At 53.8% G+C, this 20,690-nt stretch overlaps 1 protein-coding gene across 1 annotated transcript in view; it reads left to right on the top strand.

Moving 5' to 3' along the window:
- The window catches only part of LOC122373041 (protein inturned-like), a 117,610-nt gene that overhangs the window by 41,159 nt on the left and 55,761 nt on the right, over positions 1-20,690 (top strand). Inside the window, exons 6-9 of the mRNA XM_043350778.1 lie at positions 4,703-4,900; positions 11,633-11,736; positions 15,965-16,054; positions 16,385-16,462. Of these exons, the coding sequence (XP_043206713.1) occupies positions 4,703-4,900; positions 11,633-11,736; positions 15,965-16,054; positions 16,385-16,462 (470 nt within the window). The remainder of the gene's footprint in view (positions 1-4,702; positions 4,901-11,632; positions 11,737-15,964; positions 16,055-16,384; positions 16,463-20,690) is intronic.

Here is a 20,690-nt window from a genome sequence, read left to right as displayed (position 1 = left end):
TCCTGGACAGCAATGATAGCGATATGAAGGCCGGTGCGTTCAGGCTGTGCCTGTTTTCCTCGTCGCCGCACACATCTTTTCACTTCGGTCGTGGCAGCTAATGAGTTTATTCTTTAATTAGCTCTCTCGGTTCTCCAGCTCATAAATTTTATGAGCTGTCTCGAGGAATGGAGCAGAGAGCACTCAGGCATTCCTTTCATTTTCCAGAGAGCTTTATAGACGTTTCTGGATGTTTGAGAGGCGTTGATGCGGAACCAATTCTGCCAGTGCCGTAATCTGCGGCAGAGAGTGAAATGGATGCCGCGGGAGGGCCGCCTCGTCTACTCCGAAGGCTCAGCGCTCAATCCGGGCCATATCGTCCAATAGTCGTGGCGGTGACCCAATCGGGTCCCTCGGGTGGTTCGGTGCACATGCAGGAATATGTAGAGCTGCTATGTCATGTGGGATACATTTTGTAGGTAGGTGGAATTAGATCCTGTCACCTTCGTTTCTACAATTATTAATTGCACTTTCAGTTGGCTAGTTTGGGTCGACCGATGCTATTTCCTGGATGCCATTTATGTCCATGCAAAATGAATATTTGTTGAGATAATTCGTAAATTTACGAATCGTCCCTCTCCCCCTCTCTCACTCCCTCCCCTCCCTCTTCCTCTTCTGTCCGTTCCCCTCCCTCCCTCCATATATCTCTTCCCCTCTCCTTCCCCTTCTCTTCCTTTCTCTTCCTCTCATCTCATTCTCCCCCTCTTTCTCCGTCTCTCCCCCGTCTATTCGATCATTTAGACGGCGCTGTGGCCCAACAAAGGCCGGCTGGTATTGCCGTGTTAATCTGTGGTTCTTGGCTGCCCTGCTGACCGGCCTCATTTCCCGGTGTATTTCCCGGCGCTGTGTTACTGGCCGTAATCACCGGAATGCTCGCCGATATAGTGTGCGGACGGTGGGGATAATACCCCGCCCGCCCCCAGTCATTGTCAGTCAGGCCGGCCGGCAATAACATTGTCCCGGCCGCCGCGGAACGTCATGGGATACCAGTGCTCTCCATTCATCGCACGGCCTCGCCGAGCTGGGGCACGACCGGGGACCATCTGACAGAGCGAGAATCGGGGTAAGGAGGGCGCTGCTGATTGCCGGCTGCCGAGTTGAATAACACCGTGGTGACCTTAACTCTGAGCCTTATGTGCACCGAGCCAGTGATGTGATGAAAAATTAAAATGGGCCCTGTTGTTTTCTATTTGGGAAGGATATGTGTCACGCTAAAAGGAATGCCCATGTGTTGAACAATATAGCTAGATGCAGTAACATTAACTTAAATTAGATCGTTGAGCTCATATATCTTCGTATGTTATTTTTAACTCCCCATCGCATTTCACATGTTATGTTGGTTTATTTTATGTTCCAGCATCTGCGCAGTTTCCCGCAATATATCCTGGTCTGGACGGGGCCTTTGCATTTCGGCGGGCTCATTTGTCTGTGCCGCCTCTGTCTGTCGTGTTTGTGCCGGTCGGCTGCCGTCTTGGCCCCGTGAGTCCCGTCTGGGCCGTGACGGCCGTGACGGGCGGCCCGCGATCACGGCCCACGCCCGCGCCGCGGCACGCCACAGGCCGGAGCGGGCCGTGGAGGCCGCCTCAGGTGGAGATTGGTCCGTGCCGGGGACCATTTCGGGACTGATGTATGAGCAGATGCATCAGTAACTTCCACTGTCCTCTGAAGAACTCGGGTTTCTACAATCTACATTCTACATGTATTCTTTTTATCTTGCATGCTTATTCGCAGTATCATTCGTAATTTCATCCGAGCAGAAGCAATCTGTTTAGTGTTTTGTTGTGTTTTGCTGGAACGCCTCATCGGGTCTGGTAATCTGTGCCTGGCCGGGCCCGCGGCTGCTTTGGCCGCCGCTGCGCCGGCGCTCCGTGCCATTTTATCTGTCGGCCACAGGAGGCAGCGGAGGTCCGTCTGAATAGACCCATTTGCCACCAAACTCATCACTGCCAGCGATATTTATTGGATGCGATAAACAACATGACGTAAGCCGCCGGCGCGCCGCTGGCCCGCCATCTATCACCGGGCATCGATATCTTTTTGTTGTGTAAAATATTGTGTCGCGGCCTCCCCGTTGGGTCGGCGAGTCAGCTTAGTCCGGTCAGCCGGGGAGCGGGCTGCTGTCAAATTCGGCCGGTATCCCTCACCGCCGGTCGACCGGGGCGGGAGCGGGGCGGACAATCTGTATTCCCTGGGAGTGTGATGGTGCGGGGTAAACAACTGGGAGAGGCTGAGAGGCCCGACGCGGAACCCAGTCACGAACCCGCAACTCGGAGGGATATTTCCACTCCCGCTGTCGTCTGTCGTTTTCTCACCATGTATATCTCCTAGAAGAATGGATGCATCTTCAATTAAATCATTCTGCACATTGCTTCTAAACTCCCGGTAGCGAGAAAGGAAACTAAGAATAAATACAGGTTCACTCCAAATGACCTAAAGTAGCGTTATTTTCTGAAATGTGAGACTAATAAATGTTGCGTGGTTGAAATGTTTTATTTGGCATTGATCTTATCTGGGTCAAGCGTGGGTCCGTTGGTCCAAAGCTAAAGAGTAACTTCATGATGCTGCCTATTCCACACAAATGCCCCACACCACTGACACTGTTTCTGTTCTACCGTGTTCCAAATGCCCCACAACACTGTTTCTGTTCTACCGTGTTCCAAATGCACCGAGCTGGCACTGTTCTGCCGGGGTTGCCGATCCAGGTTCCCCGTATCACAACTTCGAATACTTTTATCTTGTGTCCGCTGGTCCCAGTGGCGTCTGCGGCGCTGACGTCTGAGGACCTCGGCGATGGGCCTGCTATCTCTCTGTGTTTGGGGGCAGCCGTTTTTGTGACATCCATTTCGAGGCTGCATTTCCATCGCTGATGTCCTCCGGGAGTCTGGACCGTCTGCCTCTACTTCCATTTTATCTTCCTTTCACCATTTCGTGGCTATATTGAGTTGTCAATGACAAGTTAAGAGGCGATAAAGTGAATAAAGCCACATAAATCCCACGGACTCGGTTCTAAATCCGACACCAGGAAAATTTCTGAATTTTCGCCATCATAGTGCTGCAGTTTATGGGATACCGTTCCCGGGACTTGGGCTATGGCGCCATGAACCTTGACATGCGTCTTCACTCTACGCCTCTCCCTTTCCTCCTCCATTTCCTCTCCCGTCTCTCTTGCTGTCTCACTTTCGGAAGCTTTTCCTTCTTTCTCAATGTATCTTACTCACACTGGGTCCCCCTCTCTCTCTCCTGCGCTCTCTCTCTCTCTCTCTCTCTCTCTCTCTCTCTCTCTCTCTCTCTCTCTCTCTCTCCTGTGCGCTCTCTCCTGCGCTCTCCCTCTCTCTCTCTCTCTGTCTCTCTGTCTGTCTGTCTGTCTGTCTGTCTGTCTGTCTGTCTGTCTGTCTGTCTGTCTGTCTGTCTGTCTGTCTGTCTGTCTGTCTGTCTGTCTCTCTCTCTCTCTCTCTCTCTCTCTCTCTCTCTCTCTCTCTCTCTCTCTCTCTCTCTCTCTCTCTCTCTCTCTTCTCTCTCTCTCTCTTTCTCTCTCTCTCTCTCTCTCTCTTTCTCTCTCTCTCTCTCTCTCTCTCTCTCTCTCTCTCTCTCTCTCTCTCTCTCTCTCTCTCTCTCTCTCTCTCTCTCTCCTGTGCGCTGTCTCCTGCGCTCTCCCTCTCTTTTTCTCTTTCTAAACTCCGCTTTATTCTGTTTCTGTTTTACTAGACATTGTTTAGTTTATTTGGTATGCTGGCCCCATGGATTCATCTTCATTTCATCTGGCATGCTGTGCTATAAATCCTCCTAGACATTTGGTGTACATGTCATGAAAAGTTATTGTGCCTCGGTAAACGTGTGAATTATTTGAATTATCAGGCAAGGCCAGGCGGTCACTATCAAATGCCATGTTGCGGCGTGGCTTGCAACTAGAAATAACGGTATCAGTGAACATTGTCGGCTATATACATATGTATGTAGGCTGCCGAAATGATTCCTTTATTAAAGGAACACGAACGTGAGCTTTCTCAGTGGAAGATATTAATTAAAGACATTTTTAAAGACGTCAGTGTGTTATGATGCTATGCTTAATTCCTTTTTTACTTCTGTCCATGCTTAATGCTTTTGCAATATGCACGTACTTTCATTCCATTTTGTTTTATGATGTAGACGATTCAATCATATCTCCACCACTGGGCTATTTGCCGACATGAATTTCCCACCGTTTGCGCACTGCCGTCAGCACGAAGACGAACGGCCAATGAATTACGCAGACAATGGATAGCGCCGTATTACCGGGCCAAAGTGCGCCGCGGTAGCTGGATCCATTCCACCGGAGCGAAATATGGCTGAAACGCCGGATTACTCATGCATTCAGTCATTGATCATGGCAGTACCAATATAGCGGGCTCAGACATGGATTACTCTGCCCGGAATGCCGGGAGTCGTGTACAACACAGTGTACACTCATCATCGTGTACTAGCATGCGTTTCGGCGTTCTTGGATCGCGTGATTATCTCGGTTTTAGCCACAATCTCCTTAACCACCTATGTTTTGTGTATGTATGCGTTGTCTTCATTTAATGTATTGTCACGAAAGTTTGATGGGGTGCGTTCATAGAATTTCCGCAGATGTGACGCGAAAGGTTCTCAAGATAATATTCTTCCGTTCCCTCCACGTCCACAGGCAGCCTCTGGTGGCGACCCCGCCGCCGCCGCCACCACCACAGTCTCGTCACCGTCCGATGAGGGCCGTGTGACCAGTCTAACCGGGGACGGCCTGCCGCTGGAGGAGCTCGGCCGGCTGCTGCGCGGCGTGCCCTATGGACTGCTGTGTCTCAGCACGGAGGGCCTCACAGAGACGTCGCCGGAGAGGCAGGACATCGTGAGTACCGCGGGGACGGGGTGGGGGACATTGCCGGAGTACCGCAGGGACGACGGGGTGGGGGACATTGCCGGAGTACCGCAGGGACGACGGGGTGGGGGACATCGCCAGAGTACCGCAGGGACGGGGTGGGGGACATCGCCGGAGCGGCAGGACATTGTGAGTAACGCAGGGTCGGGGTGAGGGACATCGCCGGAGCGGCAGGACATTGTGAGTAACGCAGGGTCGGGGTGAGGGACATCGCCGGAGCGGCAGGACATTGTGAGTAACGCAGGGTCGGGGTGAGGGACATCGCCGGAGAGGCAGGACATCGTTAGTACCGCGGGGACGGGGTGGGAGACACCGCCACAGGACCGCAGGGACGGGGTGGGGGTGGGGGACACCGCCAGAGTACCGCAGGGACGGGGTGGGGGACATCGTCACAGGACCGCCGTAACGGGACGGGACGCATTGCCACGGCGTCAGGATACTCGTAGAGTACCGCCATAACGGGGTGGGACCTTGTCCAGCTGTGTGGCGGGAGACCTCCTCTGAGCGGTAGGGCACAGGTAGTAAGAACCGTCCAAACATGGCGCTGGGCTGCGGACGGGTGACGTGGGCTCCCGGGGTGTTTTTGGGGTGCTTAAAAGTTCTCGCAAGGCCAAACTTAAAGTTGTCTTATCCATTGTATGTTATTGCATGCCAACTGACAAACAAACAAAAATGATTTATGCAGCTGTACTATCATATTTTGAATGGAATTCTCAGCACGAACAGGGTAGCATCAGTCCCATGCCCGTCACGGACCGGAGCTCTGAGGCCGTCACATTTCTCTTTCTAATGACACACCGCGGCTCACGCTATATTGTGTCGTGCTGTAACACGCCATTACAGAGACCACAGACGTCTCCGTCTGCCATCCGGTCCAATTTGCTCAAATCCTTTTGACAACTTGTTATGGATTCCATGCGAGCCTTCGTGCCCCTTCAGACGTCGTGTTTGAAATGTGAACCACTGCTGTGCTGTCATTGGTGAGCATGTCGATGTTGGCAGAATGTTGCAGGGTTGTGGGGCACCATGCGCCTATCCTTCGAGGAGTGAGGAGTAGTGGCCATGAGCTGTTAGGTCAACCGGTCTGGTTGTCGCGAAGCCCTGTTACGCTGTTACTGTTATGAAGAATGAATACTTAATATAAAGAAATCCAGTAAAATGAAAGCTCGTATCCTTATATAATCATTCCAATTTTCCTAAAAGCCCTTGCATGCTTATATACATTTCATTATGGCTATATCATAAATGCAAGGTTTGTGTTCATTAATAGATACAAAGGTAAAAAATGAATCCCGCTTGATAAATTCCCATTGTTTATTTCCATTCCCTCGCTGAAATAAAGTGTTCTTTAGAGGGCTGAAATAGTCTTCGATAACGGACTATTGGAACAGACAATACCGACTTAAATTCATTGCCGGGAAACTATGACCATCGAATTCTTGTTTGCACCTTGATGTCGCATACACGAACATACGGTAGGCACGGCCTGGACGGCTCATCGTTATCCCGGTCAGCGTTTTGACGAGCCGTGTAACTATGATTTATGAGTGCAATCTGAGCTGGAGCTGTAGGTCCGTCACTGCTGGCTGCTGCCATGCACTGGGCCGGCGGGACTCGACGCCTGAGTGACGAGAGGGACATCGCGGGCGCACCTGTAACCGGGTGCGTGACTATCGGCAATGTGACTGCTCGAGTGATATGGTGACGTCGACGATGAATGGCTCGACTAACTATGCGCGTTACTTGTGTGGCTTCTCGTCTTCCCGTGCGGACGGCGTCAGATGGCGGTCAGCTCCACACCCGGCTGGGTGGGGCGCTCGTGACCTGTCACTGCGGCCGACCTGTCGCAATAGTGGCACCCGGTTCGGCCGCGGTCGCGGCGTCGAGCGCTCACCTGCCGTCACCTGCGGTCGATGTCGATGAATGGCTCGGCCGGCGCGCTGCCCGCCTCTGTCTGTGTGTGTGTGTGATCGATGGGGCGACGGGCGGCCTCTCGGAGTGTCAAAGGGGCGCCGCTCGTCACCACTTGTGCCGTGACACGGCGGTGGTCGGGGCGGACCCCAGGGACCACAGACGGATAAAGGGAGGGGAGGGACGGACGGAGGTGTGGTGAGCCACAGGTGGCGACTTCTGCTGAAAAAGAGCTGGAAGTAGTTGAGCACCGAGCAAGGGGTGTCCTAAATGCAGCTTGGCAAGGGACCTCGAAAATCGGAAAACAGTTCCTGAATGTTATTAAGAACTTTTCGGCTTTCAACTTGGTTTGAATAATTATATTAGTTGAAAGTTGAAAGCCGGAAAGTTCATAATGGTAACCTCATTTGGGTAAAAATGCCACTTAAAACACACAGTTTCTGAATGGTTTTGGGGCGGGAAGAAAGTGTCTCCTTGACATTCCACTGAGCAGACTTGGTGCGGATGACGCCATGGGTTGCTTACATCGAAGCCACCGAAACTTATCAACAGTGATGTCCTTATCACTTTTGCTGGATTTCCCTCATCAGGTTTTCCTCAGCTGACATGGCTAAAGTTTGAGTTTGACTTTTAGAACTACTTGACAAAAGTGCCTTATAATCTATTTTCATGATGCATGGCCTGAAATTGCAGTAGGTGATGCTTATGGATGCATATGGAAGACGCCATTTCGTGGCTGTCTGCATGGGGTGCTACAATATTGAGTCCAAGTTCATTTTGTCTTAATGAGCTGTCATACGCTGACAAGTGGTGCAAATTAGTTCTCCGTTAATGACACACAGTTCAGAGGCGACCAGAACGGCGCCGTTTAATAATGGCACGGTGGAAGTCAGCCGAAACCGAAATATCCCGTTCAGTCGATGCTCCCAATCGGCCGTTACATAATGGGCGGAGCGGCTGTCTATTTTGCAGCGCGCGCGCGCGGCCCTGCCGGCCGGCCGCCGCGGCCTGCTGGCCGTCGGTCCGTCCGTCGGGCGCCGCGCTGGTTTATTTAGCAGACACGGGCCCAGTGGTTTATTTGCAGCCGGCGCGGCTCAGATATCAGTTAGCCCGGGATCGGCCGGTGGCTGCTCCATAATGCAGCACGACCGGGCCTAATTCGGGCCGGGTTGGCCGCGCCCGGCCCGGCCCGGCGCGGCGGCCGGAGCTGAGTGCCACTCCGGGCCGGGGTGGCTGGGATCACACGGATGGGCCGTGGCGGAGCTGAGTAGTGAGGCTCGCCACTTGCAGCACTGTTTACTATTAGTATCCCATGATCGCATGCAGCTCCTCTTTATAGACCTGTAAGAACCTGTAGGAACTATCACGGGTTTTATTTCGACTCGCCACGTCGAATCGGTCTTTGTAGCTATCGAGATCGCGATGGACGCTGTGATCGTTCTGCTTGTCGCTGTGATCGCCCTGTTGATCTGCCGCGGTCTGGTCCGCTGTGGTTTGGTCTGCTGTGGTCTATAGTCTAGTCCGCTGTGGTCGGCCACGCCGCGCCGGCTTCACCTGATGCGTTCAAACCGCTCCCGACCCGTGTTGGGCGGGGCTGTCGGGCTGAGTAAGGGGACGTCGTCCGCGGTCCGTTAGCTCTCGACACGCCGTCGGGCGCTCGTAAACCGACCCTAACTGACTCAGCACCGCCGCAACTTTGTCCGACACCGCCGCCGCAGTAAATGGCCGTCCGGCCCCGCGCCCTAACGCTTATCGTGGGGAGGCTGCGGGCTGGTGGGGCGGGGACACTCCGGGGAGAGTGTTTCGGGAGGCAGGATTGGGGTGTCGAGCTGCTCGGGCAATCACACTGCTGTGCTGAACTGACCCGTGGCATTCATGAGCTCGGAGAAAGAAGCATCTCATCTTCCGTGAGCGGAATTCATCTCACTGAATTTTCGCCGCCGGCTCGTGAAATCTTTTCCGCCTGTTGCGATGTGCCTCGGGGCCATTTCATGAAACTTCCATGCAATCCTGTGTAACGGCGTTTTCGTCTGAGACCTGGCATTTCGTCAGCGATGCGCGGTGGGCTTCTGACTGAATTCTGAACGTTGAAGAGTCTAGGACTGAGAACGTTGATGTAAGTTCGCCGACGCCCTAGCGAAAAGAAGATAGGTGTGGTTGGTGGGAATAATTAATTCAGCAATAATGCATCGCAAAGGTAAACCAAAGAAGGCTTCGTTATATTAACTTTTTCTCGGGTGACATTAACACTTGTGCAGCTATTCATCGGCAGAACACGTCGTTGTTACTAGCTTACCTCTCTTATCTTAGTCATGTCCAAAGCCTTTATTCAAGCGGGTATTAGTTTGGTTTGCAAACTACAGATGTCACGAGTCTTAATCTGGCATTTTGAGCTGCGGATCATCTGCTCGAAGTCCGCCCTTGTCTGCCGCATGGCCCGGTTGGGCCGGGCCGGGCTGGCTGGTATGTCGTTGTCCCGCTGCCTTGCCCGGTTAGGCCGATCCAGCGCAGGTCAAGTCGGTGGTAATTTCCGCCTCAGACCGGCCGGCGGTCTATGGCTCGGCCGAGCTGCCCGCGTCCCACCCGGCCGTGCTACTGCTGCCCGCGTCTCACCCGGCCGAGCTGCCCGCGTCCCACCCGGCCGTGCTGCCGCGAGTCCCACTCGGCCGTGCCGCCCCCGTCGCTCCGCTCCCGCCGGCTGAGACGGACGGCCGTCCATTTCGGCGCCCAATGCGCCGGCAAGAACTGTTGATTCCATCCGGTGCCGGCGGCACGATAGGAAGCAGCCGCCGCCGGGCAGCGATGGCGTTCCGGCCGACCGCTGAGAAATGCGGCCATTGCGGGACTTCATTAATTACACGCTCCAAACGAGCCTGCTGAACCGCGCCGCGGGATTGCTAATGTGCAGCTGGAAGTGGTAATGAAGAAACACTGCCACAGTCGGACAGAGCCCTCAGATGTACCGTGCCCATTTAATCCACACGTCCAGGATTACACGTGGTAGCGCAAATGGTCGGTTCGGTGAAGCCGCTACTTTTTACGTGGCCATCGGAATTTGTCGTGATTTCTGCTGTCGTCGCAGTGTCCACGTCTGCCAGCCATGATTTGCTGAAACGTATAAACATTTAACTTGTCCAACGGTAATAACTACTTACGGATATAGGTAGTGCATCGTTTTATGTCATGCATTTTCTTCTGAAAAGGCAATGCCAGGAACCTTAGCAGTTAACTGAATGTTGTCGGAAAGACGAATGGCCTGATGACGCTAACCGTTTGTAAGTTATAGCCTTAAATGGATTCGGGAATCATTGGCATCGGCCTGCGGTAATTTACTGGAATTTAACTGCTATATTGCACGGCTTTGACTGCGGGGTGTGAGTGCGTGACTGACCCTTAGTAATCGTTGGACATCAATTTTGATGCATAAATCAGCACGAACTGTTGCGGAAATCGATGCGTGATTTGTGGCTGCCCGGGAGCGCCGCCCGTTCCGTTCCGTTCCGTTTCCGCACGCGTCAGCCTCTGAGGGCCGCTGGGTGTCGTCCGCTGCTGGTCCGGTATCGTGTCGGTAATTTCGGTGCCGCGTCAGCGCTCTCTGTGTCAACAGGGCGTCCTATTTGAGCCGGGCGCGGCCCGATTTCGGCGCGGCCGCTGCCTTTACTGGTGGTGTGCGATCGATGGCCGCGATAGGGTAACATGTGTCGGTGATGCGGGCCGTCAGGCGTGGCCTGACGGCCGGCCGACACCGGCTCTCTGCGGCCGAATACAGGCCGAGTGTGAGTGGAGAACAGCCCGCTCGACGCCGCGAGCGGCGCGCTGCAATCTAGATAGGAGGCTTTCGGTGCGCCAGCCGTGTGCTGGAATTTCTGGTCTGAATCAGCACTAGGCCTCGCTTTGAAAGCTGTAAAGCTGCAGAGCTCGCCCGATAGAATGTTTTGAGGCGACGATTGAGGAAATGGATTCCAATATTTTCTTCTGCCACTTCTCCATGCTCCAGCACTCCAGCAGCCATAATCTAAATAAAATGATCAGGAAAAGTAGTTTTTTTTTTTGCCAAAATATCTGCACAGCTCCATGCCACTGAATCATGCTAGTTACTCCTCCTCCCTCCTCCACGTTGTCTTTCTATTTTTACCGCTCGGTGTATCCCCGCCACCAGATATATTTTCCTAAACTGGGAGACGTGTGGACTATGGACCATGTAGCTCTGCCTTTAGACACGTGCCCAGGAACTGGGCAGCGGGGCTGGACCGTGCCGTTCTGGCGGCGCCCCGCCGGGCACTGATAAAGACCGATGTGCGGCGCGTGGGCGATCTTCGCGGCGTCGCCTCCGGTACCGTGCAGGCCGCTGTTGGGAACGGTCGATGTCGCAGGTCGGGGTCGGTGGAGGCGAACGCTGGTGGGATGACGATGGGTGCTGAGCGGTGTCCCCCCCCCCCCCCCGGGGGGCACAGGTCACGCGCCGGGCATGGCCGCAGTTGGCGGGCCGGGGTGGCATCATACACCGTCTGGCTGCTCCGACAAGCTGGGAGGAAAACGGCTAGCTGCTTTGCTTGAAATTAAATGCAAGACGGGTCCCGATGGTATCACGTTCGTGTACCGCTACTGAAAAGTATTATCACCGCAGACTTCAAAACCAACCATTTCGAGCGAAAAACATCCAATTTTTTTTTTGAAATTATACTGCAGGCCAATAGCTTATCACGTTGAATGGGTGTCATGTGACCAACCCTGTGCTTGTTTAGGTGTGCTGCTTTACGGCCGGTAACCCGTGTCTCTGTGTCTGTGCAGGTGTACCAGTTTCCCGGGTACGACACCGCGCTGCTGTCTGCCCGCGGCGCGCTGCTCACTGTCGCCGGCCTGACCAAGCAGATCTCAGGGGATACTCCGGTCAGGTGAGTAGCTTTTTGTCGTGTGCTGTGATTTCCGTGCCTGTAGCCGTGTCCATACTTCATTTTACATGTGTCTTGACGATTTCCTTATATTTGAGACGTTTTAATCAAAGCAAATGCCGGAAAAAAGAAAGCAATCACGAGTCATATGCAGGACAGCGTCTCTCTTTGAGTAAAGCTCCACTAAGGATGGTCGGATCTGCATGTGACGCTACCAAAGGCGGCTGTGATACGACTGCCCGGTCCATGGGCGGACCGCTCTGCGATGCAGCTGGCTATGTTATGGTTCGGCTGCGTACGGGGCTAGCCGCTGCTGTGATGCGGCTGGCGGGGCGGTGGCTGGGTTGGCCTCGCTGTGATGTGGTTGTGTATGGACGGTGGGAGGGTTGGCCCGCTGTGACCCGGCTGGGCCATGGACGGTGGGAGGGTTGGCCCGCTGTGACCCGGCTGGGCCATGGACGGTGGGAGGGTTGACCCGCTGTGACCCGGCTGGGCCATGGACGATGGGAGGGTTGGCCCGCTGTGACCCGGCTGGCCGGGAGATGGGTGGGCTGGCCCGCTGTGACCCGGCCGGCCGGGCCTGCGTCGCGGCCGATCGGCGCCGGCCGTCACTCATGACACCGGCCCCGGACAGGCCGCTGGATCATCGGCCGTCTGATCGCCGCCGGCGTCCATTGTCATAATGGATGCGGCCGTCATCAGCGCATCTGGTTTGGATAATATTCAGCTGGCAGCCGGACCCGCTGGCCGCCGGCCAGCTGGGGAGACAAACGGGGGCGGACGGGCCGCTCCGTCCCCATCGACGGCAGGGACAGGCCGCTCCGTCCCCATCGACGGCAGGGACAGGCCGCTCCATCCTCACGGCCAGCCGGCGGGGCAGGGTCTCCCGGTCCCCCAGCGAGAGGGGCTGGGTGTCTCGATCCCCAGCCGGCGGGGCTGGGTCACTCAGTTCCCCAGCCAGAGATGGTTATGTCACTCCGTCTTTCTGATGCAGCTGGGACCGAATTCCAGGGATGACTATGATCGGCAGCCAGTGCCGTTTCTTAGCGCCGACATGCGTTGTGTTGTGAACACACCATAGTGGTTTACTGAGCCCCGTTAGAGAGACGAAAATGTCAAGTTTGCCACTTGGTACGTATGTTTAGTTAGTTGCAGGCACACCTGAGAAGGCTGGGCGTCTAGTGTCTTCCGCCGGCCTCATTTGTCCAATGGGTCTGCCGCGACATTTGTAATTAAAGCGCCACCTAACGAGCTATATTTCTTGGTATAACGCTGTGCAGGATCAACACGGGCTCTATTTACCATCCTAAGCAGTAGTAGGATTTCCAGCTCATTCAAACCCCGAGTCCCTATTTGCATCTGGACCATCACGCCACGCCGCCCCCTCGACTGTAAATACGGCTTAGACGGCATGCACAGTGTATAACCATGCATCATTTACTGGTTACAAGGCCAGCACCGATTGGAATCGGCCCTCATCCGTTAGTCGCTCGATGGCGGGGCACCAGTCAGGCTGATCGCTCCCGGAGGGCTCGGGCTCAACTCTCAGATAAGCCCCTCAATTCGTTCGAGTGCTCTCGCTCTGTTACAATTGAAGTGACATATCGAGCCAACGCAGCGACATTGTAGTTTCTTCTGTGGTGGACTTGAAACGATATGCCGCTTCGCGCTCGGTTGAGATACATATTTTTTGTTAAATAGGAACTAAATCGTTTTCTTGCAAATGTATCCGATTCCACTGAAATGCTGTTCGTTAACTAGCTTGGACGGTGAATGTGAACAGGAAGCATATATGCAAGACGAATTTCGTCTGTTCTCGAATCTTTTTTCCCTGACAGAATTACAGAATTGCATCGCCGTAAGACAACTGACAAGTCCATACGCTACCGATTTAATGACGCCAGTGATTTGCCACTTGTCATGAGTCATTATCTCGTATCGGCGGCTCGCCCTTGTCCACCCCGGGCCTGGCGAACTCGGTCGGTGGACTGCCAGGATGGGCTACTGCAAACTTTTACCGTGACAACAGCGCTAACGAACCGCCCGGCGGTAATCCGGTGGGTAAACAGACTGTCGGCGGCCGGGTCTGTCCCGCTCCCTCCGCACCACGGCGGCTGGCTCTGTCCCGCTCTGCCCCGTGCCCTTTACACCACGGTGTGCCGCTCTGCCCCGTACCCTCCGCACCACGGCGGCCCGCTCTGCCCCGGGTATCCCTCCCTCTGGACCACCGTCTCATCCCTATTCCATCCGCTCTGGCTGCCAGCCCGAATCCGACCTGCCATCACCAGAGATTTGCGTTCGACCGCATACAGACGTGATCCGCCGGGCGTGTGCGATTGGACGGCCGCTGAAATCGCGCCGTCCCCCAAATCAAAATCATCCAGTGTGCTGTCCGTCATTCTGTGCCCGGTGATTGGGTCGGTTCTGGTGTCTGGTTTTCGTCCGAGCGGGAGGGGCCGGTCTCCGCCGGGGGTGGTGGGGTTCTGTGTGTGTGTGTGTGGGGGGGGGGCGTTCTCCCTCCGGTAGCCGCCGCTCGTTTGCCGGCGTCGGACAGCGCGCTGCAGCACTCGCTGTGAACTTTGTGGGCGCCCAACAGACGCTTGATGCTGCGGCAAGCCGTAACGCAATTACAGCCGAGCTTTCAGCGCGCGGTAATTGTTTTGTCGTGTCGTCCCCGGCGGTGGTGTTTTCGGCACACAACCCGACCTCGCCTCCGGCGGCCGCTGCCGCCGCTGTTTTCTGCTGCCGTGGGACGGCTGCAGGTGCTCAGTAAACTGCACCTCCGAGATCTGACCCGACGTCGCAATTTAGCCGGATACGGCCCGGAACACTGCGTCAAACTGAAGGCCCGTCTGGGTCGCAAACCTCGGCTCGGTACCGTGCTGGTATTAGGACGTCTCCTTGTTTTTTTTGTGCTTTTGCACCTTTCATTTTATCCTTTTGAAAATTAGGACAGTAAAACTAAGCTTTCAATAAGCCTTTTGGTATCTCACACATGATGTTTGTTATTCGATCCTCGTCGGAAAGTAGCATTTAAAACGATGTGCCACTGTGCAGATTGCATCGAGGCGTGGTTTATTTTATTGATTTGAAGTAGCGCTTCAACATGGGATCGTTTATTGCTGAAAGCGACCTGTAATCGCAAGATTCAATTATAAATACTGAAGTGAAGAGCAGATGCATCCAATCCCTGCCTACCTAATACCTACTATCCGTCGCCGGGCTTCCGCGCGGTTAGCTCACAGGCCGCTGCCCCGGCGACTGCACTGCGGCGGCAGAGCAGCCGCCTGCCCTCGCCCGTACCGGCGAACAGGGGTGCGATGCGGCACAGCCTACCAGGCCGCTGCCGCCGCGCCGCTCAGCCCTGGCTCAGCCGGCCGCGCCGCTGCTACCGCGTGGCCGTGCCCAGTCGCCGGCGAATGCGAGGCATCGTCAAACATTACAAGGTGGACGTTGATAATTCCGTGGAACACGTTACTCCCTTTTGATGTGGATATCATCAAATTAAATAATTACTGGGTGCCTGGAGGGTGTCTGCGCGGTCGGCTGGGCCCGGTCCTGAGCGCCGCCCGGCGCCCACCCATCAGCGGCCGTGTCGCCGGGCCGCCTGCGGGGCCGTATTTCTGTCTGCCGTCTCCGGGCAGCGGGTCTCTGTCACACGCTGCCGCCGCTGGCACTGACAAAGTGCCGGCCCCGGCCCGGCCCCGGCCCCGGCGGCGGCGGGCGGGGGGGGGGGGGCGACCGCTGCCGCTGACGCCTCCCGTGACGAACGCTCCGCCACCGCCGCCGCCGGAAGCCGTCCCCTTCCGGTGACCTGTGACGGTGGGAGCGGAACTGCTGTGGCTGTGTGGGTGGCGTGAGCCGTCGCTTAGCGCTCAGACAACAGTGTCGGCCGTGAACAGTACTTTTCGTGAAGTTTCGGTAGGTTAGCTTGAGCTTGCCTGTGCAAAGTCTGCGTGATGCATTGGTGTCATGCCTTGACATTATACAGGCAGCAGTCAACTCAGTTTGAAGTATTGGCGCAACATAGCTTAGAGTCCGCCATTGCGAGCTTTTTTCTCATCTTTTTTACTGCATCTCTTTATGTGAACACTGGATTCGCCGTGTTGTCGTAATCCTCTCTGTCCAGCACCATTGCGCCGCCGCCGCCGTTGTACTGTGCTGCCGTGCTGCGGCGCTGTCTGCTGCCGTGCGGTGTCGTGTGACGGTGTCATGCCCCGCTGTCCTGCAGGGCGGCAGTGACCGTGGGCTCCACACCTGTCCACGTGGCTGTGACCTGTCAGGAGGACCTGGTACTGCTGCTGGCCGCCCCCGAGGTCAGGTCAGTGCACCCACAGTGTATGTAAGTGCACCTTCCAGCCCGGTCATAGTGCCTAAGTACCAAACTACGCCACCCCTTGAAAGTGCATTATTGTCCCATCAATTCTGTAATACCATTCTCTCAGTCGCGTTGGCTTTACGTCCTCACTCCACAATGCTGTACCGCTGTTTATGTGCTTCTGTTTGGTATGCCTTGCAGTTGCATCTGTCCGACTGAGCCGTGCCACCCTCTGACCCTGTATTATCTGTCCTCTCTATCTCTTCGCTCCGTACACTCTGTCTGAGCCATGTCGCCATCTGACTGTGTTTTCTGTGCGTTCGCCCTGGGCAGTCTGTCGGCGCCAGAACTGCACCAGCTCGGCACGGAGCTGTGGCAGCTGCTGCGGCTCGAGTTCGGCTCACTGCGCAGGTCAGTTGGGGGGGGGGATGGGACTGGGTTGGTTCAGGTCACTGCGCAGGTCAGTGCGGGGGGGATAGGACCGGGTCAGTTCAGGTCACTGCGCAGGTCAGTTAGGACCGGGTCAGTTCAGGTCACTGCGCAGGCTAGTGCGGGTCACTGCGCAGGTCAGTTGGGGGCGTGACCGGCGTCCGGTGGCTCCCAACAATAGAACTTCGGCCGTCGCCGAGCAGCGTTTTATGACGTACCGATTCTGTCCCAATCGACTGCTGATAACTTGACATAGGTGACAACACCACCATTACAGTCGCTGTTTTGGCTCTAATGTGTCGTCTTTAGTGTTAATCCCCAGCTGGTATGAGCAGGTCTCATTGGCGATACAGATATGACGAGCCGTGAGTGTAACCATCCTGCCGGTGTCTGTGAGCTACACGGTGAGTTGCGGAGAGTCCGGGTCACCTCCTCAGTGAGTTACGGTGAGCGGTGAGCCGACCCGCCGCCCTGCCGGTGTCTGGGTGACGGAGAATCGCCCCGCCCGCCGGTGTCGTCTCTCCCAGCGCGACACACTGCGCCCGGGCCGCCTAGTCCCGGCCATTGTCCCTATCTCTGTCAGTGTGTGGGAGCGCGCCGGCCTCGTCCGTCGCTCGGGGCAGCGGCGGACCGCGGCCACAATGCCGCGCTGGTGTCGACCGGCCGGCGGCCCCATTGTACCGGATTGTGGCCGGGGAACGCCGCCTCCGCGCGCCACGGCACCTCCTCGGGCGCTTATCGTGCCGCAGCTGCCCGCGCGGGTCACGCTGACAGCGCTGAGTGGCGCTGAGCTGAGGGGCGCTGAGTGGTCAGCCGGAGGCGGTACGTCATTGTGATTATGTGTGCCGGCCGCTGACTGACAATAGTCGGCGACTATTTCTGGAGCGCTTTCGCAGCTTGTTGTACAGCGTCAAGATACGCCGTCAACCTCTGATAAAGCGGGCGCCATTCCGTGGCGGCGCAGCGCGCTCGCCTCGCTCGAGTTGTGTCGCACCAGCTCCTTCAGTGTGATATTTCCGACTGGGGCGCGGAATGTGTGGGAGGCAGATCAAATTTAGAACCCACTCGCTATCAGTGAGAGGCTGCTGAAAGTGGAGCTAGCAGAAGTGGAATCACACTGCGACATAAACATGCATGTGGGAGGGAACGAGTGCCGCCCGCTCGATACTGCGTGCGCGTCTCCTTCTGCGCCACTCACGACTTAGCTGCAGGGGTGGGTAGCACCAACCACCAGGGCTGGTAAATGATTGCAAAGACTGGGCTTTGGGCACGTAGTGGCCTGTCAGACGGTAGCTGCAAACGAACAGTAGCGCCGTGCTCTGGTCAAAATTGCAGAACACTCTCATTTTTTTTTTTTTTAGGCGCTAATGTTCAATCATATTCCGGACTAAACCACTACGGGGGTATGCTTTCTTTTCAGGGCTGCTCAATGCCCATTATCTTCAAGCCTCTCGAAAGTTAACCTGTGTTATAATAGCCCGTTACTTAATTTGTCCTTTGCCGTCCGATGTCTTGAGATGAATAAATCTGTCGGCACGACGTATTGAATTCATTAGTTCAACTAAAAGATAAACGCTTTTTTATTTTTTTTTTATTTTTTTTTTCTTTATTTTTATTTATTTTTTTTTTTCATACATTTTATTAACACAATTCACATAAAACACAAACAAAAATAAGCATAAAACATTTTTGTGCTCCCATCGGCGACCCGCCTGGCCAGGCCGGGACGGTGTCAATCCGTGACATATGCCGTCCCGGCCCCGGGGAGAGCTGTGGGATACCTCCCCAGCCGGGGAGATCTGATGGCTACCTCCCCGGCGCTCCAGGCGGGCCGCCAGCCCCCGCCCGCACCGCCCGGCAAGCAGCCCCGGGCGGTGCCCCCTAGCCACCGACCGGGCGAGCGAAGCGTCGACCCGTCTAGGTCGGCGCTCCGCACGCCCGGCCGGCCGACCGGCCCCTCACAGGAGGGGCCAGTCCCGGGTTGGCCCGGATGGGTCATGGGGGCGGGGGCTTGTAGCGCGCACATCGTTTTCCACTAACACTTTATATAACAAACACCATATGCATACATACAAGGGACAGTCATTTTAACATTGTGTATCATCGACACCTGACATTTGCCCCTTCCCCCTTCCCATCGTAGAAAAAAAAAACTGTACACATCATGTTGCACTACGCAAACATCGTGACACACAACAATAATTAGTCACAAAGTGCTTGTTTCATATTCTAAGGCGGTTACCTTTCTACACGCTCCGCTAAAGCGCAAAACAGCGAGCCCCAGGTATCGTTGAATTTCGTTTCTCGATCATTTATTTTATAAGCATACCTTTCTACTTTAAGATAGTTGTACAGGTAAGTGACGAATGTGGGCTCAGATAAGTGACTATTGCATTCCCTCTTATACCATATAAACTGTTTTCCCAATGAAAGAATAGTATTGATGCGCTTGCAGACCGCGGAATCGTTGTGCTCAAAACCGGTGACTACGACTTTGTATGTAATATTGCGCTCGTTAAATAACTCACCAATACTGCTCCAAAAAGCCCTTACTCGGTGGCAATGCCAGAATAAATGTCCAATTGTTTCCACCTGGTGACAGTACGTACATCGATCCGTATCTTTGATGTTACAAGTAAAAAGAAGTTTGTTTGTTGGTAAAATTCTTTTTATGCATCTGTAATTCAACCATTTTAGATTAACATCTTCAACAGCGTAATGCAATCGTGCGTAAATAGCAGGCCAATTCAGCCGCCTTCCACCTTCAAGCTCTGCTTCCCACTTTGTGTGCGATTTTTCACCCCGAGTAGTATCTAATACTTGTTCTAATAACTTGGAGTATGCCCATCTTGCTGGTTTAGATGAATTTTGCAACTGTTCTATAGATGTTGCATTGACACTTCTCTGAAGGTTTCGTATTTTATTGCTCCAAGCGGTTGGCACTGCGTTTTTTATTGCCGCTGAAACCATTGGGTGCACACCAAATTTTTGTGAAATTTCATTAACTGTCATTAATTCTTTCTTTCGTAAGTTACATATATCTGCTAGTCTAATGATACCTTTTTCTATTAAATGTTTCCTGTTGATATTGGCATTGCTTTCTATGTTCAAATCTTTGTTCGCCCATAATATGCTATTTTGCAATTGATCTGTGGCACTAAGATTAGCTCCGTTAATGTTATTCCATGCAATGCACGTTTCCTCCCAAAAAGTATTCTTTACCGTGTTTTTTATGTACTTTGCATTTGTATTGCAGTGAAACAGCGTTATGTCGTCATTTAGAAAAAGCATTGGGGTCACCAGGCCCTTCCACTTAGCATCGTGGCTTTTATCTAGGAGTCTTTTTATCCAGGTAACCTTTAAACTCTGTGCCTGAAGTGCTAAGTCTGGCACCTTTAGGCCGCCACCTTTATATTTACTTTTTAATGTCATACGTTTGACTTTATCTTTCTTTCCGCCCCATATGAATTTGAACATGAGCTTTTCTACTTCTTTTATAAATGGTTTTGGAGGAGCTGGAAGCACTGTCATAACATACACCAGCTGAGATATCAATTCGGTTTTCAAAAGGTGAACGCGCCCGTATGGAGTAAGACCGCGACCTATCCATGGCGCTAGTTTATCCTTCATTATGACAAATTTCTCATTATAATTTATTTCTGAAATGTTAATATTCGGGTTGTTAGATACCTTCACGCCCAATACATTAATGGGTGTCGTTGGCCACTGGATATTAAATTGCGTGCAAATCGGCTTTCTTAAATGCCCGTTCCTACCCAACCATAGAGCTTGTGACTTATGCCGGTTCAATTTCAGCCCAGATGCTGTTTCGAAGTCCTCAAAGGTATCCATACATTTATTTAGAGATAGCTCAGATCCATCCATGATAATCGTTAAGTCGTCAGCGTAGCTAGATACTTTAACATTTGCTCCGTTAATTGTCAGTCCTTTAATTGCATTTTCTTTACGAATTCTCTCTAGAAGTGGTTCAAAGCATATGATAAATAAGAGACAACTCAAAGGGCATCCCTGTCTAAGGCCTCGCTCAATTTTATACGGGCTTGACAATTTACCGTTTATTTGCACATTTGCCTGACATGATGTATCCTGCCCACCATTGTAAATAATATCAATCCATCTACAAAAGTCTCTTCCAAACCCAAATCGTTTCAATGTCTTTTTCATGTAAGACCAATCAACGCTATCGTAA

This window comes from Amphibalanus amphitrite, unplaced genomic scaffold, assembly GCF_019059575.1.
Source record: "Amphibalanus amphitrite isolate SeventyFive unplaced genomic scaffold, NRLGWU_Aamphi_draft 001435F_arrow, whole genome shotgun sequence".
Taxonomy (NCBI): domain Eukaryota; kingdom Metazoa; phylum Arthropoda; class Thecostraca; order Balanomorpha; family Balanidae; genus Amphibalanus; species Amphibalanus amphitrite.
Note: the sequence above shows the minus strand (reverse complement) of the source record. Positions and strands in the feature narration are given on the sequence as shown.